Source organism: Lepeophtheirus salmonis, chromosome 8 (assembly GCF_016086655.4).
Source record: "Lepeophtheirus salmonis chromosome 8, UVic_Lsal_1.4, whole genome shotgun sequence".
NCBI lineage: Eukaryota > Metazoa > Arthropoda > Copepoda > Siphonostomatoida > Caligidae > Lepeophtheirus > Lepeophtheirus salmonis.
Genome location: NC_052138.2, coordinates 8,533,683 through 8,554,384, shown reverse-complemented (window position 1 = coordinate 8,554,384; position 20,702 = coordinate 8,533,683). Strand labels below are relative to the sequence as shown.

At 32.9% G+C, this 20,702-nt stretch overlaps 4 protein-coding genes and 1 long non-coding RNA gene across 7 annotated transcripts; 4 read left to right on the top strand and 1 right to left on the bottom strand.

Annotated features, from left to right (window-relative positions):
* Positions 1-787: 787 nt before the first annotated feature.
* Positions 788-5,708, top strand: Tsc1 (tuberous sclerosis 1 protein hamartin). Its single transcript, XM_040717395.2, is given in 10 exon segments — positions 788-1,095; positions 1,161-2,297; positions 2,513-2,995; positions 3,201-3,287; positions 3,360-4,073; positions 4,147-4,419; positions 4,475-4,664; positions 4,731-5,124; positions 5,370-5,403; positions 5,405-5,708. Coding segments are annotated over 9 exon segments (3,330 nt in total). The 5' UTR covers positions 788-1,095; positions 1,161-1,310; the 3' UTR covers positions 5,573-5,708.
* Positions 5,709-8,408: 2,700 nt separating this feature from the next.
* On the top strand, positions 8,409-10,479 carry LOC121123046 (uncharacterized). The gene is made up of 3 exons (XR_005865896.2): positions 8,409-8,589; positions 8,664-8,830; positions 8,893-10,479. It is a non-coding gene; the product is annotated as an uncharacterized lncRNA (long non-coding RNA).
* Positions 10,480-14,902: 4,423 nt separating this feature from the next.
* On the top strand, positions 14,903-16,165 carry LOC121122566 (uncharacterized). The gene is made up of 3 exons (XM_040717595.2): positions 14,903-15,385; positions 15,449-15,848; positions 15,915-16,165. Exons 1-3 carry the CDS (start codon positions 15,265-15,267, stop codon positions 16,048-16,050), a joined length of 657 nt encoding a protein of 218 aa, XP_040573529.1. The 5' UTR covers positions 14,903-15,264; the 3' UTR covers positions 16,051-16,165.
* A 1,406-nt stretch (positions 16,166-17,571) lies between these two features.
* On the top strand, positions 17,572-19,639 carry Rab14 (RAS oncogene family member Rab14). 3 transcript variants are annotated; one of them, XM_040717592.2, is made up of 4 exons: positions 17,572-17,724; positions 17,948-18,056; positions 18,440-18,684; positions 18,756-19,639. In XM_040717592.2, exons 1-4 carry the CDS (start codon positions 17,587-17,589, stop codon positions 18,990-18,992), a joined length of 729 nt encoding a protein of 242 aa, XP_040573526.1. In that variant the 5' UTR covers positions 17,572-17,586; the 3' UTR covers positions 18,993-19,639. The 3 variants fall into 3 exon arrangements, with proteins under 3 accessions (XP_040573526.1, XP_040573528.1, XP_040573527.1); XM_040717594.2 differs by having other exon boundaries at positions 17,612-17,719; XM_040717593.2 differs by having other exon boundaries at positions 17,648-17,853.
* On the bottom strand, positions 19,588-20,656 carry myd (stromal cell derived factor mayday). The gene has a single exon (XM_040717590.2). The coding sequence runs from the start codon at positions 20,654-20,656 to the stop codon at positions 19,703-19,705; it is 954 nt and encodes a 317-aa protein (XP_040573524.1). The 3' UTR covers positions 19,588-19,702.
* Positions 20,657-20,702: the final 46 nt, after the last annotated feature.

Below are 20,702 nucleotides of genomic sequence, written 5' to 3'. Positions count from 1 at the left end.
TTGTGTGTCCAAGTCCAAGATTTACCTGGAAGGCTTTCATGTAAATAATACAATAGTCATCATCGATAGCATAAAGGTTATGGATCAAACAGTGTCAAATTCTATATTAATATTATCAATGTAGCATTCAAATAAAATCAATTACTTTTACTTTTAAGTAATTCGACTTTTATGAAAACCGGAATATTCCATTACGATGCATGGAATATTTAAGGTTCTATTGTATTTATTAGTACGGTGAGAAGATAGGACACGCAGTGAGCGCCCGGGTTCCAGTAGAATAAGTATTATGGGAAGGATTTATGATGTAATAAAAGGAAAAAAGTATATTGCATTACTTATTTAGGAAGGAGAATTGTAATAAATGATAATTGATAAGATATATTAATTTATACTGTATAGTATATTTCCTAAACAAAAAAGACTTTCAAAAAAGAAAATGACGTAACCTTACAACACTACATATTTGCTCTAAAAAATGTAAATTAATTTAATTAGGTAGTTTTAATTTTCAACGAAGACGTTCCCCCCTCATTAAAACGTCTTCATAGTAGATATTTATATACGACAATTTGTTTCTGTTCTTGTCTCTAGATCTATATTAATACTACTTCGACGATGATATATGAAAATAGGCATTCAAAATAAAAATGGTATGTACATATATGAATATAAAAGACTGATAGTCGTCATTTGATTTGGAAAGGTGTCAATTTGAGTTCATTTCCTGACGTTTTTTGTATGCGTATAATCAGGATAATTCTAAGTCATTTGCCAAATGAGGTTGAGTGTGAGAAAGAGGAGTAGAAGGCTCAGAGTGGAGAAGGAACAACGCTTTTAGTTCTAGCTACTTCAAGTTAAAGCTTTAAGCCTTTACTTCAACTTGGCGTAAATGAAATTGTTATTTTATTTAAATAATAATAACTACAATACTTGTTGGAGCTGCTGCTGCTAAGAGCTGAGCTAAAGCTAGAAGAGTGTTGTGAATTTTGTGAATATATAATGTTATTATTATTAAGAGGAAGAAAAAAAGAGGGGCCCGGAGCATAATATTAATATAGGAGAGCAGCAGCTGCTAGTCATTTCCTTAGCTAAGTAATAACTAAGGTGTACGGATCTATTTATATTAATATTTGATTTGATTCCATTAAAACTGATAGGATTGATTATTATATATTGAGGAATAAGTTAAAATAACGCTGATTGAATCTTTGTGATTGGGCATTGGATTAGGAGGAATGTAATGAGCTGAGTGATAATCTCCGAAGGTGTCTGGATGCTCAAGGGACGTGGATCGATAGAGGAGGGAAATGGAAGTGGATGAGATTTTCAGTCACTTGGAATCCGATCATTGCGAGGTTGTGCAGGAGGTTCGTCAAGTGATCTATGATCAATTTGCAGAAGTGAAGGAGCCCTGGCTCATCAACGGCCTCTATGATTATTGTTGTTCCATTGCTGGAAGGGTATGTTCCAGACATCCCTGTCTGGAGCTGATCCTGGGTGTTCGAGAGCCTCATGATAAATTCCTCTCAGATCGACTCACTGAGAGTCTCATTCGAGGCTCATCTGAGCAAAAAGTAGAAGCTCTTCTGATCCTGGGGCATCTCATTCGAAAGAGTCCCTCGTGGCTCTACAAGATCACACAAATGCCTCTTCTGAAAGAACTTTTTCGTCTCCTCCGAACAGAGAATGAGATTCAAATCCTTTTGACTGCTCTTTTAGATCTCATTTGTCTCCTCCCGGCGATCCCATCCTATATCACTCCCTTCATTCAAGATCTATTTGAAATATTCAGTCATTTAACTGCATGGCGCCACCATCACCTTCACAATCTACATCCAGTTCATCAAATCCATCTCCAATCAATTCTTCTCTCCTATTTCCACCGACTCTATGGCATGTTCCCATGTAATTTTCTACATTTTCTAAGATCCCACTATGCCAATCAAACTGCCTTCTTCAAATCTTCCATTCAACCCATGCTTGTGACCGTGCGTCTACATCCACTTCTTGTCTCTCATTCACGAGAACAGGAAAAGTCATTGTCCCGATGGAAGCGAATGGAATTACATGATGTTCTCACAGAGTCATCCCGCTATGCTCTCATACCTCAAGAGTTTAACAACGAAGACGTCCTAGAGGAGGCTTCCCTCCTTCTACCAGAACCTCTTTCATCTGCTGTACCATCACATGTAACGCCCTTGGATGAATCATGGGCTTGTAGCATCTCTTCAGAAAATACTGAAACAGCAATTGAGGCCACTCCAGAAACGACTCCATTTGTAACGCCTTCCAAGGTATGTTGACTCTTTCAATTGCACTTTTACTGTACACGCATGTTAGAAAAATCTGCACGGTTCCATACATTTATTTTATGTCTCGGTGAGGGCTCTAATGATAGCTCAATTGTACATTTGAGTAATTAAGTTAATTTGAGATATCATTTCTTTATTTTTATACTTTTTCTTTGTTTCACTTCAACCTGGGAACGTTATAAACACATTTTTTCTAGGACGAAAATATATTTCGCTTCAATCGTCCTCCCACAAATGTGGCTAGAACCTTACGTTTGGATTTGAGTATTATAAAGTCCCCAGTTTCATTAGTTACCTCCCCTACCTTAGGATCTAACACTCTTATCTCTTCTTCACCCTCATCTGGAGGAAAAACATTTATCAATAATAACGAGAGTACTAGTTTGATTTCTTCGCCCGTGGAACAGGTGGATGAAACCAAACGAAGAGACTCACTTTTTGATAAATTACCAGGAGAGGCCTCTTCATCAATTGCGCTAGTGAAATTGAATAAAATCAACCAAGAACGTAAAGTTAGTCCGCTGAAGTTAATGTCTACATCTTCTTCCTCTATTTCTTTATCTACTGGAGTGAGCTTCATTAATAGTTTAGTTCAAAGACCAGAGCCTGATGTATCACATATCAGTAATTTTGCATTAGAAAATCCTCAAAATGCATTGCCTGATTCAGACAAAGTGGTGGTAAGTATTCTTTTCTTGTTCTTTTGTCTTCATCGTTTTTTGTGGCTTTTTCAGTTTTATTTTGTACCATAGATGTGTTGTAGTTGTAGAAATTGTTTGTAAATGTCTTGAAGACTTAGTTACACTATATCTCTTATACCATTATCATGTGTTACAGGTTTTATAATATCGGTAAAAAAACTCATCCTTTCATTCATTTCATTAGGATATCGTTGATGAGGAGACAACCAAAGTTGTTGGGACAGAAGAGCCAGCCATGAACTATTTATCAGCCCATCCAGATTATTGGAGGGTGAGGAACAATTTATTTTTTCCTAATACGTTTCAATGTACTCTATATATCTTTCATTTTCCTTTTTCATAGAATGGAGTTGACAAACATAATCCAATCGAAGAAATCGACAGTGCATTTGATACATCCCTTTTTCAGTCTAGTTCATGCATTCAATCTTCAAACGAAAACTTGTTTGATTTTGCCAAGAAAGTGCATGGTAGAATGCGCTACATTTCATTTTGCGACGAAAAAGTTGGTATACTTAGTATAGGAAACTGCACAAATGATCTTGGAGAATCACTGAATGAAAGGAGAAGGAAAAGATATCACTCTTGTCCAGATCCCTCTAAGTTAACTCAGATGAATATGAAGGTTTCATCAAATAATCATAGGAAAATCAAAACAGCATATAATCAAATTCATAGATCCTCTTCAAGGACCAGCAATGTAGATGAGGACATTACTCTATTACGTGAGGGAGTTGAAAATTCGACTCAAACAGACCTAGATTACAGTGCTTTCACATATGAGCATCTCTTCCCATGTATAAGTACGATTGGGAATTGTCATTTAGAGAGAAAGGAAGTTGAGAATCCATATCTTCTTCTCGACAAGTATTTAGAATCTGCCTGTGACTCAACTCAAAAAGAGCATAGAGAAGATGTGTATAAAAGTATAATTTCATCTCTTCGGAGTCAACTTTTATACGAAAGACATCGTCGAGAGATTCTAGGAGAAAGAAATAGACGTCTTTTAGGTAAATCTAAGTCTTCTAGAATCCTCAAAGAAGAAAATACTGCTCTGGTAATATTCGGGAATGTTAAATAAATGTTGAATTTATCATTATAACTTATCTTCTTCTTTTTTTTTTTTACAGAGAGATCAACTCCAGCTTGTCAAATCAGAAATTGATGATTTACACCGTCAAATTGAGGAAATAAGAAGGGAAAAACATCTGATAGAGGAAGAAAGGTCATTTACTGCAAGAAATAGAGATCATGAAATCGAAAAAAGGTCTGCTGAGATTAGATCTTTAAAAATCAGTGCACAAAAATCTGAAGAAATAATTGATGAGCTCAACCATGCTGTAGTAGAAGGAAGGAAGGAGTTGGATACCTCCAGGGCTCAATTTTTCCTAATGAAAGCTGAAGTAATTGATTATCTTTTCTTACATCAAAATGTATTATTCATTTGTTAATTTCTAGTGCGAGGTTTTACATCAAAAAGAAAGCGCAAGAATGATGACGGAATTGGAATTGGTTCGACTGAGAAAGGAACTTGTCATGATGGGTGAGCTTCAGTCAAAATATAAGGAGCGATTGGATAATCCTGCTAACAACATGGAATCTGAGACCATGAATCTCTTTAAGCAGGCTTATGAAAGGGATCTACAGAGTAATTTGGAAAATGAATGACTTAGTTTTAATTATTCACATGATCCCGTTTTAATAATTTTTTTAGCTATGGCCAGAGCTCTGGAGAACAAAACATTTGAAGTAGAGACATTCAAGTGTCGTATCACCGAGTTGGACTCCTTGCTCTCAAAGAAGAATGCTCAGATCCTTGACCACAAGAAACTGATAAAGCGGATTCAGGATGAAAACGATGAGGTTCTACGAGAGTCCAAATCTACATATGAATCTATGGTGCAATTACATCTCCAAACGGAGAGTCATGTGTTAGAACTAAGGGACCAATTGGCACAAAACACTCGTATCCTCGGTGGAACCCTAAATAATTCTTCCTCCTTGCATTCCAAAAAAGCTCCTAGGCCTTCAGGTGGACTTCTTGATTTTCATGCTACAAGAAATGTTGATATTGAGCAGCAACCAGAAACGTTCAGTTCTTCTGATCGGTAGGTAACCTTTGTCCCCTCTTTTTGTTTGAAGGAGCTTCATTAGGAACTATATATGCTGGAAGAAAATGTTTTTTTTTTAAAGTAAAAAAAGGCCATATAAATTATAAAAAGAACTGAGCTTTTCTTATTTAAAAGGAAAGAATTAAAAGGGCCTTGCATATTTATCTTAGCTTTGCTCACGCTAAAACCGTCCCTAGTTATTTGCCTCATGTTTTATCCGTCTTCTTTGTATGTATATTTAGGTCATTTGTGGTAGGCAGCCCTCCATTGTCGAGTGGGGGGAAGTATTGGATCTGATAAGTCAGAAGTGATGAGAAGAGCTTTGGAATCGACTAGGCCTATTAAATTTGGAGAAGAGGACTCCTCTACTCTCGCTGGTTCTTCTTCATCATGTGTTAAAGACAGCTTTGAGTCTAGTCTAAATGGGAATAATAATTCCAGATAAATTAGGTTGTTGTTACATGATTCATCGACATCATTATTTGTCAATATCGTTATCATCAACGTTTACATGAAAAAACCTCAGCTTATTCGATGTTTTATTGTCATTATTATCAATATATATATATATATTTAGCATACGTCTCTGTATTTTATTACTAGTAGTATACAAACCCATTTATCTAATATATATTTTTACTATCCATTTTTAATGAATAATTATAATTGAATATTGAAGAAAATATTATACAATTATCGTTATTATAGAGGATATTTGAAATAATAATTTTTAATCGTAGGTCTCGTCTTTCTTTCTACAATCAACTTTCGTTCTAACTCATTTATAACCCCTTTATTTGAGCTTCACTGACTAACACAACGTTAGACAAACATTAATTCCATTAGATTTGTGGGTTTATGATTAATAGATGATCGATAGGGTCTCAAATAGGGAACACGCCGCACTATTGAACATGATTAGAACCTGGCATGCGCTTTCCGTTAATTGTTCACTTTTTACTTCCAAAAAGTTTCATGATCAAAATTAAGACGATAAACTCATAGGTTTAATGAATATATGTTATTAATTATTACTTTGAAGTAATTGTTGTAAAAAAAGAAAAGAAAGACTTATGGTATCATTGTTTAAAATACTGATGTGATTATCATCTGCCTGCTTTATTATGATTTTTGAGGGTATAACGAAAGTATTTATTAGCAAAATGTTTAATGATGATATACTACGAATAATTGACTTGGACGTTTTTTATCCGTTACAGTAGATTTGTAAACGTAACACTCCTTGAAATTGTAATTCATTATAAACCATATTCTCAGAATAATAACTAATATAACGACAAAGTAGAGTATTTCAAAATATATTTGAAGTTCCAAGTTTAAAAAGAAGGCTTAAATTAAATATAATCTACATACTAAAAAATAAACCATCATACATTTATGTTAAATATACGAAATTAATTATCAACTTTAGCCATGACGTATCAAGGGAGAAGAAGGAATCGACAGCTTACAACAAATTATATCGGGTATTTGTGTGTTAGCTAGATAACACCGTGTATCACGTCGTTATCTTTAATGTATCACGAAACCTTTCCTTCAAAAAGAAACAGAAAAAAGGCATGAAATCATCTGGTATTTAGCCTAATAAGTCAATCATACAAATTACTATATATTTCGTATGTAATATTAGACTATCACGGTCATATACTATTTTTCACCATTTCTAAAATATATTTAAATCTACATTGCATTTTATTCGTTAGATTACACTGTCCAACAGCTCAAATGGTGCAAAAAAAGTGTATATTCTATTTAATAGAATTTGATCCCCTGATTCCAAATATGGCCTTTATTCTCTCTAAGCCTCGGGGCCTTCAGAAAAAAAAACATACATATTTTTGGATATTTTTAAAGTTCAAAGCTGTTTTAAGCCCTCGATGTTGAAGATGGGGATAAATTATGTTAATATATCTAAAAGTCGAATGTTAAAAAATTCTAAAACCACTTTTAAAATGTCTGCATCATACTGTTAACTCGAGTTATCTTTGTTTAAAGTGGAAGTAGGTGCATTTAATTAAGAGGCTCATAGATTCACGACGAATAGATTCAATAAGTTTAAGAGTATTGTATTGGATAGCTGAAAGTATGAACTTAAATTTTTTGAAAAAAGCCTCTCCAAAAACGTTCTACATCGTTGTCAATTTAAGATAAGGCCACCACAATATTTCAAGGAAAAAACTCATTTTTGAATTGATCTCATAATCAATGTCCATAAGTATTAGTATGCCCCAGGTAGAAGAGATAGAAACAAAGAAAGAGAAAAAGAAAAGAGATAGAAATAAAGAGAAAAAAAAAGGATTTGCTCTGAGAACTCCCTTAAATGTCCGTTTTTGGAATCCCTCACTCACAACGGGTATGCAACGAGTCCTCTTGTGTCCATGAATCTCGAAATAATTTATTTATACAGTTTGAGACATGAGGCTTAATATTATAACAAATTGCATAATATCTCTTTTCTTTTTCTCTCTCTTTGTTTCTATCTCATTTCTTCTTCTCTCTCTTTTTTTCTATCTCAATTCTTCTTCTCTGTTTTTTTTTTCTATCTCATGTAGTTGGGCATACGAATAATTATTGACAAAAATGAGTTTCATCCTTGAAATATTGTCGTAGCCTCATCCCAAATTGAAAATAATATAGAGCGTTTTTGGAAAGATTCTTTTTTTAAATCAAAGCTCATACTTTCAGCTATTCAATTAAACTTTATGAATCTATTCGTCTTGAAGCTATGAGCCTCTGAATCAAAAGCAACTATTTTATACTTTCAACAAAGATAACTTGAGTTATATGTATGATGCAGACATTTTAAACATGGTTTTAAAGTTTTTAACATTCGACTTTAAAATCTACTAACATAATTTATCCCTATCTTCAACGCCGAGGGCTTAAAACAGCTTTGAACCTTAAAAAAAGCCAAAAATAACAAAAAATGTATGGTTTTTTCTGATGGCCACGAGGCTATGAGAGAAAAAATAAGGCCATATTTGGAATCAGTGTATGAAACTTTACTAAATTGAGCATATGCTGTTCTTGTGCATAAAAAAAAGTGTAATTTTGTTGGATTGTGTTATTATAGTATTGCTTTGTAATATTTTAATAAAAGCTACGCTTTTCATATGTATTGCTATATGATAGCCAAAATTTATTCATATAAATAATAAAATGGTCAATATATATAATCAAGGATTCCTGTTCTTTTGGAAACGGAGCATCAGTATAGAATAACTTATTACTTTGTGTATTTATGGAAAAGAATAAATTATGAAATAGCCATGACGTATTGAGCGAGAGGAGGCAATCGACAGCTGACAGTAAAATATATAGGAATAATACATAAGAAGAGAGGATCAGAGGGGGTGTTGCTAGGATATCCAAATGGAAAAATATGCAGCCCGATAGAAAATGGATAGATGGAGATCCAATTAAATGCAATTCAGGCGGAGGGTGAACTTTCTTAAGACATTTGACTAATAAAATTAATTATATTTAATATTACTAAAGTAAGCGGCAAACTATAGTCTTCATTATAGGGAGATGTTGTACAAGAAATATTTAAATAATGAAAGGAAAAAGAAGAGTGAAAAAACAGAAAATCTACCAACTGTTTTCTTTTTCTAATCTCGAAACAGTAATTTATTTGACCAAACAGCCCATCTTTGTTAAGTAAATACGCGTTAAACAAAAGGTAGTGTTAATCATCGAACGTTTTTATTTCGAATAAATAGATAATATTTAAATCATAGGTAGTTACGAATGGAGAATCCACATGCAAAAAAAACGACACTCAGTAGGATGGGAAAACCGAAAAATCAAGCCTCTCTCTTTCTTGAGGGAAAATTGCTACAATACTCTTCCACTTTTAGAGGGAAAATTGTTGACAATCCCATTCCAATTTTGGAGGAATATAATTGAAAAACCCTCTATCTTTTTTGGAGGGAAAACTATTTGTATGATGTAATGTGAGATTTGATTGCATTGTCGGATATGCGATTGAGCCAGATTCCAACAGACCTTCCTCCCAGAAAATGATGGATCTAAAAGAAAACGGCATTTTCTGCCTCTGGTGATCTTGCATATTCTACTGAATTTCAACTGGAATTGACAGGCTTTCATGTTGTAAGGCTGCAAGCCCTCCCAGAAAACCTCACTAATTGAGTTAAGTGCGATTTCAGAGAAACAATACAATATATGGTTATTGCCAAACTATGCCCTGATGTTTTTTCCTTCTTTATTTTTGGCAACAAGCTAAATTATGTCTAAATTACTTTCCCTTCTCCTTTTTTATTTCTCCAGTACTCGGGTATAGAATGAAAAGATAGGTTATAAGGCTATTAAACCCCTACGACAGTTTTACCATGTTATTTATAATATTTTTGTCATTTATTTTCTGAAAGATAGTTTCTATTTTCTCATGCATGGATATTGGTATTGGATTATCTATTCTTATAGTTGGAAGTGGAGACATTCTAGGCAATTCATATTTGAGGTATCTGTACCTCAGTGTGTTGCATGATCTCACAATTGATTTTAAGTATGCTAAATTACCTATAACCCAATATTTTGCCGTAAAATATTAAAAGTTTGAATGGTATCCCCTGGAACGAAAATTCACCATTAGAACGTACCATAATCCATTAAAATTAATACTGGATCCAAGGAAGGAACTTCCTAGCGTCGTGTTGGCGAGACTGTCGCATTATGGTATGATCCTATCGTCATTAGACTCCAAGATTGAACATGTGAAGGGGGTAGATAATTCACAAGCAAATGCGTTGTCACATCTCCTTATTGATGATCACATCCAAGTGAAAGACCCTACCGATATACTGATGCTGATTACATAATTTGAATGTTACATTATTACATTCATACATTCCTTGTTTTTTGATAAATTAATACAATTGTCAATTAATACTTAGAATCTTGAAGTTTTTTAACATATTGGGGGTACAAGGACGCTATTCTAGGTTATACGTCTCTTTTAATATTCGTAATATGAAGTTTTAATGTATATCATCCAATACGAGATAATAATTATATGCATCTAAGTCAGTATTTTGAATCTGACTAATACAAATATACCATTGATATTACTTGAGAAGATTTTGGATGATTCTATTTGATTTTTGTGATGTTGAAACACATACATTAAAAATTAGATATAATTAACCTATTTATTTTGGATATGCATGACTCTATTTCACCGTATTTAAGGAGTTATCCGAAAATCCCTTCTCAGACATTTATTATAACATCATGTGTATACTCGTTCAATATAATCTATCTTTAAATTCATCCTATAAATAACCTAATAAAACTCAATGTTTTCGCAAATTTTTGTCATGGGTTTAAGGAAATTAGAATAGGAATATTCAAAATAATTATTGTATCCTTATTTGTCATGCCTATAGTAAAACAATCAGGCTAAGTATCTATTTTAATTGAAATTTTTACTTATTTTTGTATTTAATTTTTGATGATTTATAGAACTCATAATTACTTTTCGATTCGAATTTGAAAGTTGTATTGCTCTACAAACGATCCAAGTAGCCATAACATTCATTTATTACTGAGGTTGATAATTTTGGTAAGGACACAAAAGCGTGCGAGGAGAAGGGAAGAAATACTTATGGTATCTTTGATTAAAATAATAAACATCTTTCTCTATCAAGAACGTTATGAATTCCCGCCTTTATTATTCAATATTAATATCATATTAGATACTGATGGTCGATCGAGAACTGAATAAAATGCCTAAAATAACGTCTCCTTCTGTCTGGATTTCTGGAAATGGAGGCCCAGAAATTTGGAAATACTTACTGGACTAGAAACAGATGGCTTGATTCTATTTTAGCTAAAAATATCAATAATTATGATACACAACTCATTAAATGGAAAAACAACTGCTTAAATGGTCACATCAACGGGGGTAGTAGCTTTGGTTGGTTTGCAACTAGTTTGTCTGACACTAGTTTCTTCACTTAAAGACTTGGGAATGATCATTAGGTTTTCCAATATTACAAAGTCAATAAATATTACTTTTTTATCACTTGAGGATTATCTATGGTTGATAAACTCCAAGAAATTGTATTCAGAAAACTCATAAAAGGCAAAAACAACTGCTTAAATGGTCACAACAACGGGGCGTAGTTGCATTAGGTGTAGCATTATAATTAACAATTGTGTATATCCTTTATGATAATAGTATGTTGTTATACAAGCATAAATAACTGGGGAAAAATCTTTTTTGATGCTCTTAATAAGAAGTAATATCGCCAGACATTACTACATAATTAGCTTTTGCTCTAAATCTTTACGATGTCATGTTAGAAAACTACATTATGTCAAGAATGGTTCCCTGAATTGTCTTATCAGTTATAAAGGTGTCTTATTTTTATATCTAAGAAAAGTAATTAAGGTTTAAAATTTGATTGCATTGATTAACTTTTCTTTTTTTAGATAAACATGAAATAAATTAAAGTAGGATTCTAAAAACTGTTCGTACTAAGATTGGAAGAAGAGATGGATTAAATTTTAACCTTTTTTTTATTAGTATATTTATTGTCTAATTTTATAATTTTAACATTTACTTTATTATTAATAATTATATATATTTAAATATATATGTCCTGAGCACAATTGTATACATCAACTTCCACATGAGGAAAAAGGGGTGATGATCTGTTTGATTAAACTCCACGTCTGGCTTGTGTTTTGCAACCTATAGTTATGATATATTTAACTGAATTCCGATGTCAGAACAAGAAAATATTATTCGGATCAATCTATTATTTCAATATTCTGTATTTATAATTTATTGTTATTATTAGTTATATGATTCTAATTGTTTAATTTTGTATATTTAACATAAATGTATGAGGCTTTATTTTTTAGAATATAGATTATATTCACAGTTTGTCCAAAAATTGATGGTGTTACTAAAAATATCCTTTTTATAATAAAAAAAAGAATTATTTTTGGTCGGAATAAAATTAAATTTGTCTCATACAATCACTAGGCAATATTGAATTTTTCTGATATAACAATTTTCGATGACTGCATCATAAATCAGTATAAAAGGGCTCGGAAAACACCACAGGATGTTAGTTGAAATTCAATATCCGAAATGGTGAGAGAACACTCTTTGGAGACCAGGACAAAGGCTGTTGGCATGATAGAGGGTGGATCAAGCCAGAGAGACGTTGCTCAAAGGTTACAGATTCCTCTCAGGGGCATTGAGAATTGGTGTAAGAAAATGAAGGATGGAAAAACCCTTGCAAATCAGAAGGGTTGGGGAAGGAAGAAAAAAATTAGTAAAGTTCCCAAACTGGTGATTTCAAAAGCTTTGACCAAAAAGAGGCAATCCACAAGGAAACTTGCAGCAAGATTGACTTCAAAGGTCTACCTAATATCTAAGTCATCTGGCCACACCTACCTGAGGGACTCTTTGTATCTATTGCCATACAAACTTCGTCTGCATCCCAAACTTTCAGAAAACCAAAATTATGTCGTGAGCGGAAACACTTGACTGCAGATGACTGGAAAGGTATCCTCTTCAGTGATGAAAGTTCATTTGAGCTATTTCATGCCCTAAATCCCCAAACAGATCGGGTTTGGGCAAGAGATAAGGGGGATGTGGAGCCCACTCCAACTGTGAAATTTCCTCTGAAAATTAAGCTTTGGGCCGTTATCAGCCACCAGGCAGTGTCAGATATTCACCTGATTCCACGAAACCAAGCTGTGACATCCGAGTACTAAGTAACGGAAATCCTCAACAAGTCTCTGATGTCAGCTTTGTTTCTTACTGAAGAAACTGTAACTCCTTTGAAGAGGGAAATGTTGTCTGACACATCAAGAGCCATTTTCCATTAGGATGGTGCCCCTGCTCACCATTCCCAAAAAGGCACAAAAGTGGTGTTCAGACAACTTGAATTCTTTCAGGGGCAAAGGCACATGGCCTGTCAACAGCCCTGCTTTGTCTCCCATTAAAAATTTGTGAGCCTTGGCCCAGAGGGAACTCAATGAAAATCCGCCAGCACCTTCAGTGGATGAATTTAAAAAAAACTCACTGAAGCTTGGGAAAAAATATCTCCGGATATTTTGAATAATTTGAATGAAGGGATGCCAAAACGCATAAAAAATGTATTAAGCTTAAAGTCGTCATGTTGGGAAGTAAGTAAAGTTGTTCACCAAAAAAGATCACTTGTTTAGGTTATTTCATAATTTTTTTTTAAACCACTCTGATTTTTGGGACATAATGTAATTTGAGCCTTCTTTTTTAAACTTGGAACTTCAAATATATTTCGAAATTCTCTACTTTGTCGTTTCATTAGTTATTATTTTGAGAATATGGTTAATAATGAATTACAATTTCATAGAGTGTGACGTTTTCAAATCTACTGTAACGGATAAAAAACGTCTAAGTCAATTATCTGTTGTATATCTTTATTAAACATTTTGCTAATAAATACTTTCCTTATACCCTCAAAAATCATAATAAAGCAGGCAGATGATAATCACATCAGTATTTTAAACAATGATACCATAAGTCTTTCTCCCCCCCTCCCCTCTCCTTGAACGCGTTTTTCTTTACAGGATTACCAACTTTATTCATTACTTTCGCCCTCTATCATTTACTAACTGTACTTTTCAATAATAAAAATAGAAAAAGAAGGGGGAGGGGGTAGTTGGTCGGGGGTTAAAGGACGAGAGTAGTTGAACGGAGGGTAGTTGGTGGCCTGTTCCCATAATTTATAGCCATTGAGTTCTAATATTATCTACCTGAAAGAGCACAAGCTTCAATCACGCAACCTGTTGTGGCGAAAACACCATTTTTGATGATAAATTCCACTAGCTTGATTAACTCATATGAACTTAGTACAATTATAAAGCTATAATATTTGTCGTAGTTGTAATTTTATCTCAACATCCCGCTGGATGATTTAAGCTTCAATGTCATAAGCATGAAATTTGACAAACATCCAATTACCAGAAAAATGCTGGTTGATTATATGTGTAATGGATGTATTTCGACTTCAATATGGAATCCAATAAACTCCAACAAAACAATATATATTTTTTTCGATATGGTACAGAATTTGAAAAATTGTGTGTAAATACTCTAATCGCTCAAAGGTAACTTCCCAAGCTGGGGTATTCCTTCATTAGAATTATATTATATATTAATTATAATTTTTTTTTTATCTATTTAAGATTTGGTAAATCGATTTAGTCTGACACCTGAAGGAGTTACGTATCGGCTCCAGTTCGACACCCAACATAAACACACTTGTTTACCATAATCAATGAACTATTTTATTATTACAAGATTATTACAATCTATTAAATAAATATAATATAATTTAAATGAAACTGATACTACATAATCCTATACAAACACAAACTGAAGTTGACACCTTATTTTTGAAGGGCAAATTTATCTGTTTAAATAATTAGTTCAATTATTTTTTGACGATTTACTTTAGAGAACCTTTTAACAAATATCTACTTTGATTTTGAGCTGTGAACGTGAAATGAGTCGATCCTTTTCACCTGAAAAACAATTTTTGGAGATTTAAAATGCTAAACCCAAAATGAAAGAATGAAATAAAATACCACGTAGTGATATAAAAGAACAACAACGACAAAATATTACTTCTTTATAATTGGACAAAGATCAATTTTTTCATACAAAATTGTTTTTCCACGACAGGTTGCGTGGTTTAAGCTTGTGCTCCTCCAGATAATATTAGAACTCATTGTATTAGACATCATTCATCGATTCATCCTGGCTATAAGAATATTTATACTTATAGAGGTTCTGATTGACATGTATAGTACTCAAGGTGACTATATATATAAATATATAGTCACATTGGTATATAGTATAACATTGTTTTCAGCTACTAAATCTGGTGTTATACAAGATTAAGATACTTGCCTCTAAGTATCTTGGTGTTTTAAAGAGTGAATTCGTAGAACATCAAGATGAAATTTTTTAATAATTAAGATTAATTAATGATTTAATTATTAGAGGCATGAAATATGTTAATAAAGTCTCTCATAGGACCACTCATTCCAGTTGAATTGCACTTATTTATTTCCTTCCTTTAAAAAGATATGAGTAATTTTACTAAACCTTCTCCAAACGTCACCATTCATCGGATCATTCCAAGTAATCATAAGGAGTCCTCCAATCCGAGTGAAGAGGATTGCGTGTCAGACACTTCCAGTGCCACAAGTAAGCGTTTGATTTGTGAGGTTCAATATTTGAGTATTTAATGTTATAGTTGAATTTTCGTAGGTTACAACTTGCTAGTGGAGAGATGCCCCGAAGTCTTGGTGGACGCGTTTAATAAAACAATTGGACTCGATGACTTGGAATTGTCATCAGATGAAGATTCAAGCAATTTGCGGAAAAAAATCATTCCTGACATAAATTTAACGTATGAAAGACTGATCTCCATTAATATGAGAGAGCTCAACATCCTTCTGAAGGATCTTTCAAAGAAACGAAGAATGGAAATTAAAAACATTCGTCGAACTTTGAAAAATCGAGGATATGCTGCGGATTCCAGAACAAGAAGGTTGATTGAAAATGATGAAATTGAAAAAGAGATACAATTAATGAACAAAAAAAAGAAACAAGTATCTGAAGAGATTAATGCCAACAAATTTCGACTAAATGTTATCATCGAATCCTGGTAAAAATTGTCTTATTTAACGACTCTAAAGTTGTTGTTTTTTTAATTTTTTTTTTCATATTATAGTGAAAAGATACTCCACTCAATCGATAAGTATGATAAGGCTGAAGAATTAAAGGCTGAAGTAAAGGCAACTGTTATGAAGGAATGTCCTTTTACTGACAAAGAAATGGAGAAAACGTTTTTGAACCTGGCTACATGATACTCAATAACTAGAACATTTATTTAATGTGTAAAAAATCAAACCAACCATAGTCATGCATATAAATATTTAATACTCATGTTCTTATTCCTTAGCATACACTTTTGTACTCTTATCTGTCTTTAAATTCCTTCTTCTTCTTTTTTTTCAATACGTAACAATCATTTACCTCACTTGTTACTTAGTTTTAAGTATTAAATATATATTTATATTTTTGTTTTATATAAAAATAATGTAAAAAGTCCTCCACTTTATTAAGCTTCTTTAGAATCAGGTTTTGAATATTTGACTCCGTGAGAGGTTTTATCAAAATGTTGAACCAAAGACTCTAGGGTTGGTAGAATAGTTCACATGAAGATTATGTACCTTGGAAGTGAGAAGCCGCATCTTCGCCTTTTGAAATATCTTACAAGAATTCATCGAGATTATAGGCTCCCTCTTTATACTTGAAGATTTTTTCCCGTGAACCAACACTGATCTGACTTTCCTTGTCAAAGATATAATTATAAGTGTGTAGAAGTCGATTTTCCTTGTAAGCAAAATTTTCTTTCCAGATGATACACTGTTAAGAAATTTGGTCATGTCGCTTTCTGAGATATTTAAAACTGAAGCCTTTCGAATCCAAGATGGGCTTAAGTAACTTATGAATAACCCCAATATGCACTACATAAATGAAAGAGATCTTTGATACAAAATTGCAGGGAGTAACCTTGTTATCGAAACTGCACATAAATTTCTTATAATAGGAGTCATTTTCATTAATTCTATCCTAAAATTAAAGCAGTATAAATTCTGAACTAGCACGATATAACTTATATATTTATACTTAAAATGTATACACCAATCGATCAAAAATAGTTCTTGTAGCGTTGAGTCCAAGAGTTGTTGGAGGATTTAGACTGAAGCCTCTTCAAAAAAGGACCAAGGCTTGTATTGAGCGTCTATGTCCTATAGTAAAAGATGTCTTTGATGTCCTAGAATTGACAAAAATAATCAAGACCGGGCTGTAGTCTTTTAAGGCCGATCCAAAACTAATAAATATACTGAACTCTTAAAAAAATTAATTCCAAAATATTAAGCCCCTCTCCGCCATACTAAGTTCTTCTTTTTAAAAAAAAATGGTCAGCTTAATTATCTTCCAAAACATTTCGTACTTCAGGGGGAGGGAGGGGGATTTATATTTTGTTCAAAAATCCCATTTATACTTAAGGGCTAAAATAATCTCAAAAGTAATGAATCGAGAAATTGGGTAATGGAATTAAAAAGCTAAAGAACAGCTGATGTAGAGAGTACATACAATATTTAGCATAAAGTACCATTTCTGTTCTTAAGATAAGCACCTATAATGAGATGCAACTCCCTTTAATTGTATATGGCAAAGGATTTATTAACTTATTAGTGTAGTACTTGACATTAATTGTATAATAGAATAGCCAATAGGAAAAAGGAAAGAAGTACGAGGTTTTGTGGCATGAATGACATCATGCATTGGATTGGAAGGAAAAAGAGGGAAAAAGAGAAAAAGGACGTTTCTTCATGGTTGATGCTGCCTGTTTCTGCCGATGTGTGGTAAGTAGGTGCACAAGCAGCAAGTTCCAGAAGACACAAGTAAAAGAAGGAAGAGATATAGATAATATAATAAAGAAAAGTAGTACTACTAACATAATACGTAGAGTAATATTATTTATTATGTATTAACTATTATTAAAGACTCCAATTTTTGTGTGTCGATCTGTCATTAAAGTTTTGTCAAAAAAAAAACACAATATCAAACCACTAGGATTTTTGTGCTTATTTCTATTAGTAAGAACATATTTCCTCCGTGGTTCCCATTGGAATCCTTGCTATTAAATATTAATCCATATTTGATATTATTTATTAATTCTTCTTTATCTAGGTCATGTCTTCGGCACCCTATAATTACTCATTTATCTTTAAGTATATAATCATAGGAGACATGGGCGTCGGAAAGTCCTGTCTCCTTCACCAATTCACGGAGAAAAAGTGTAATTCCTAGTCCTTATGAGTAGTCGATTTTTATGATTTTTACTTCTCCCATAAGAGTCATCCTTTGTTCTTTTATCATTATTCTTTATTTGCCATTTGCAATTCAATTCTGATAATAGCAATAGCTACTACATCCATTTTGGAGGGGCAATGGATCCGACATGGAAGGATGTGATCCCTTTCCTCCCCACTTTGAGTAGAAAACAGAAGGAAGCTTACTTAATATGTACACATTGATATTATTATCACACATCATGATATTTATATTAATATACCTGAACAAACAATAGGATGCGACTCTCACGAGATTATTCATATAAATCAATGACTAAGTCAGTGGGAAACTCTCATTTCCTTATCTTATATGCTCTCCTTTTGATAGTTTTATCGGATTGTCCTCATACGATTGGTGTGGAATTTGGAACTAGGATAATTGAAGTATCAGGTCAAAAGATTAAATTACAAATTTGGGACACAGCTGGCCAAGAGAGATTTCGTGCAGTGACTCGCTCATATTATCGTGGAGCTGCTGGTGCAATCCTTGTGTATGATGTGACGAGACGACATACTTACAATCATCTTAGTTCCTGGTTAACCGATGCCAGGAATCTAACAAATCCTAATACTGTACATATTTGTATATATATATACACCACTTATTATAGAGTAATTAATTCAATTTCTTTCTTATTTTCCAGGTTATATTTTTGATCGGAAATAAATGTGATTTAGAGGGTCAGAGAGATGTATCCCACGAGGAGGCACGTCAATTTGCAGAGGAAAATGGATTAATGTTTGTTGAGGCAAGTGCCAAGACGGGACAACATGTTGAGGACGCTTTTTTGGAAACAGCTAAGAAAGTATACCATAATGTCCAAGATGGAAGCTTAGATCTCAATGCCGCGGAATCTGGGGTTCAGCAAAAGGTTCTTTGAATGGTCGTACCAACGTGAGCGGCTCTTCTTCATCCTCTGATTCCTCAAAAACCAATTGCTTTTGTACTTAGGAGTATTCAACATGGATTTGATAACTATATATTCTTTTTTTTCTACGTTCATACTTTTCTCACTATTAATGAAGACTTGTCCCATGATAGATTCAATTCCAGACATCTATTTATGGCCTTTGTTTTTTGTTATATTCCAGGATATTTGAGTTACAAATTAATTACATACATATAATATCTAAGGAAAGAAAAAAGCATTTATAATAATAATTACGTCAATTTTGAAATGGGGATTGCTCTCTCAGATTATAAATCAATACATACATTTTTATAGAAAATAAGTATAGTGATAACTTAATTTTTTTTTTTTTTTTTTTTGTATTTTTCATTAATTATTTTTATTTATTTAAAACATACTTTTGTCAGGACTTTTTTAATTAGTCATGAAGGGAAAAAACAACATGATCAACCATTCAAAGAATTATATCATTTAGTCTTGATTAAATAAGATATTTTTTTAAAAAAACTTTATTTATTCAATTATAAAAATAAAATTAAAAGGAAATAACAACTAGGAAACGATGTATATTTAAAAAATTTATTTTATATAGAAATATAATGATTCTCTTAATTAAATTATATATGTGTTTGTTGAAAGAATTAAATTTTGATATTTTAGCAGAGCTGTGATTGTGAAATTCATAGACTTGAATGGAGTGAGGAGTCGTGTAGACTGATCTCAGGGTTTAAAATTTTTGATTTATAAACAAGATCTAGTTTTCTTATTAATTCGTCCCATGCAATTAGTGAATCCTGATTTACGTCCAACTCTGAGTGTAATTTCTTAGCTTCCTCTACGGACCAATGAGAGGATTTTGGATCAAGGTACATTAAGATTTCTCTTTTATCTGCAAATCCATCAGCATTACTGTCCAATACATTTCGAAAAAGATCCTGTCTTTCATTTGGAGGATTGTTATTGGCCTCATCGGCAAATGGATTTAGGAATTCCTTTTCAGATATTTTGTCGTCACCATCTTCATCGTATTTCCTAAGAGACTCCTCTGAGCTCTGGGATAAAATGGAATGACTTGACTCTGGATGTGTAAAACCAAGATATTCGTCTATATTCAAACTATCTGGGTTTGAGCGAGCTGCCTCACTCCAACCTGCTTTGGCTTCAGCAATCAATTCTTTTACATTTCTGCTGGATCTGTCAAGTCCTTTAAACTTATTTTCTGAATACTCTGACCACTCAACGAGACCGTTTTTATTGGATGTATCCATAGCAAAGAAATTTTTAAAATTGTTTCGTAGTGAATCTTGAATATGCTTCATCACCTGTCGATGAATAATCCAAGTCAGCTCTTTTAGAGAAAGTTTGTTGTCCGCAGTCGTATCTGCTCTCTTAAATATTTTATAGAGTTTCGTCTCTTCGGCACCATTCAAGGATTTGATGTCGATGTTTTTATCGTTAGGACTAACTACTATTACTACAGATTGGGTAGGAGCTCTCCGATAAAAGAATGAATACGATAGTAATATAATATAGATAAACACGGTTAAAATCCCCGTGAGTCTTAATTCTCCACTCCATCTATTCCATTTTAATTTGACGGGCCTAGTAACGGCAGCAATCACATTGAAATACATCTTACAACCAAAATACTACTATGACAAAAAGTTGTAAGAATTTCCC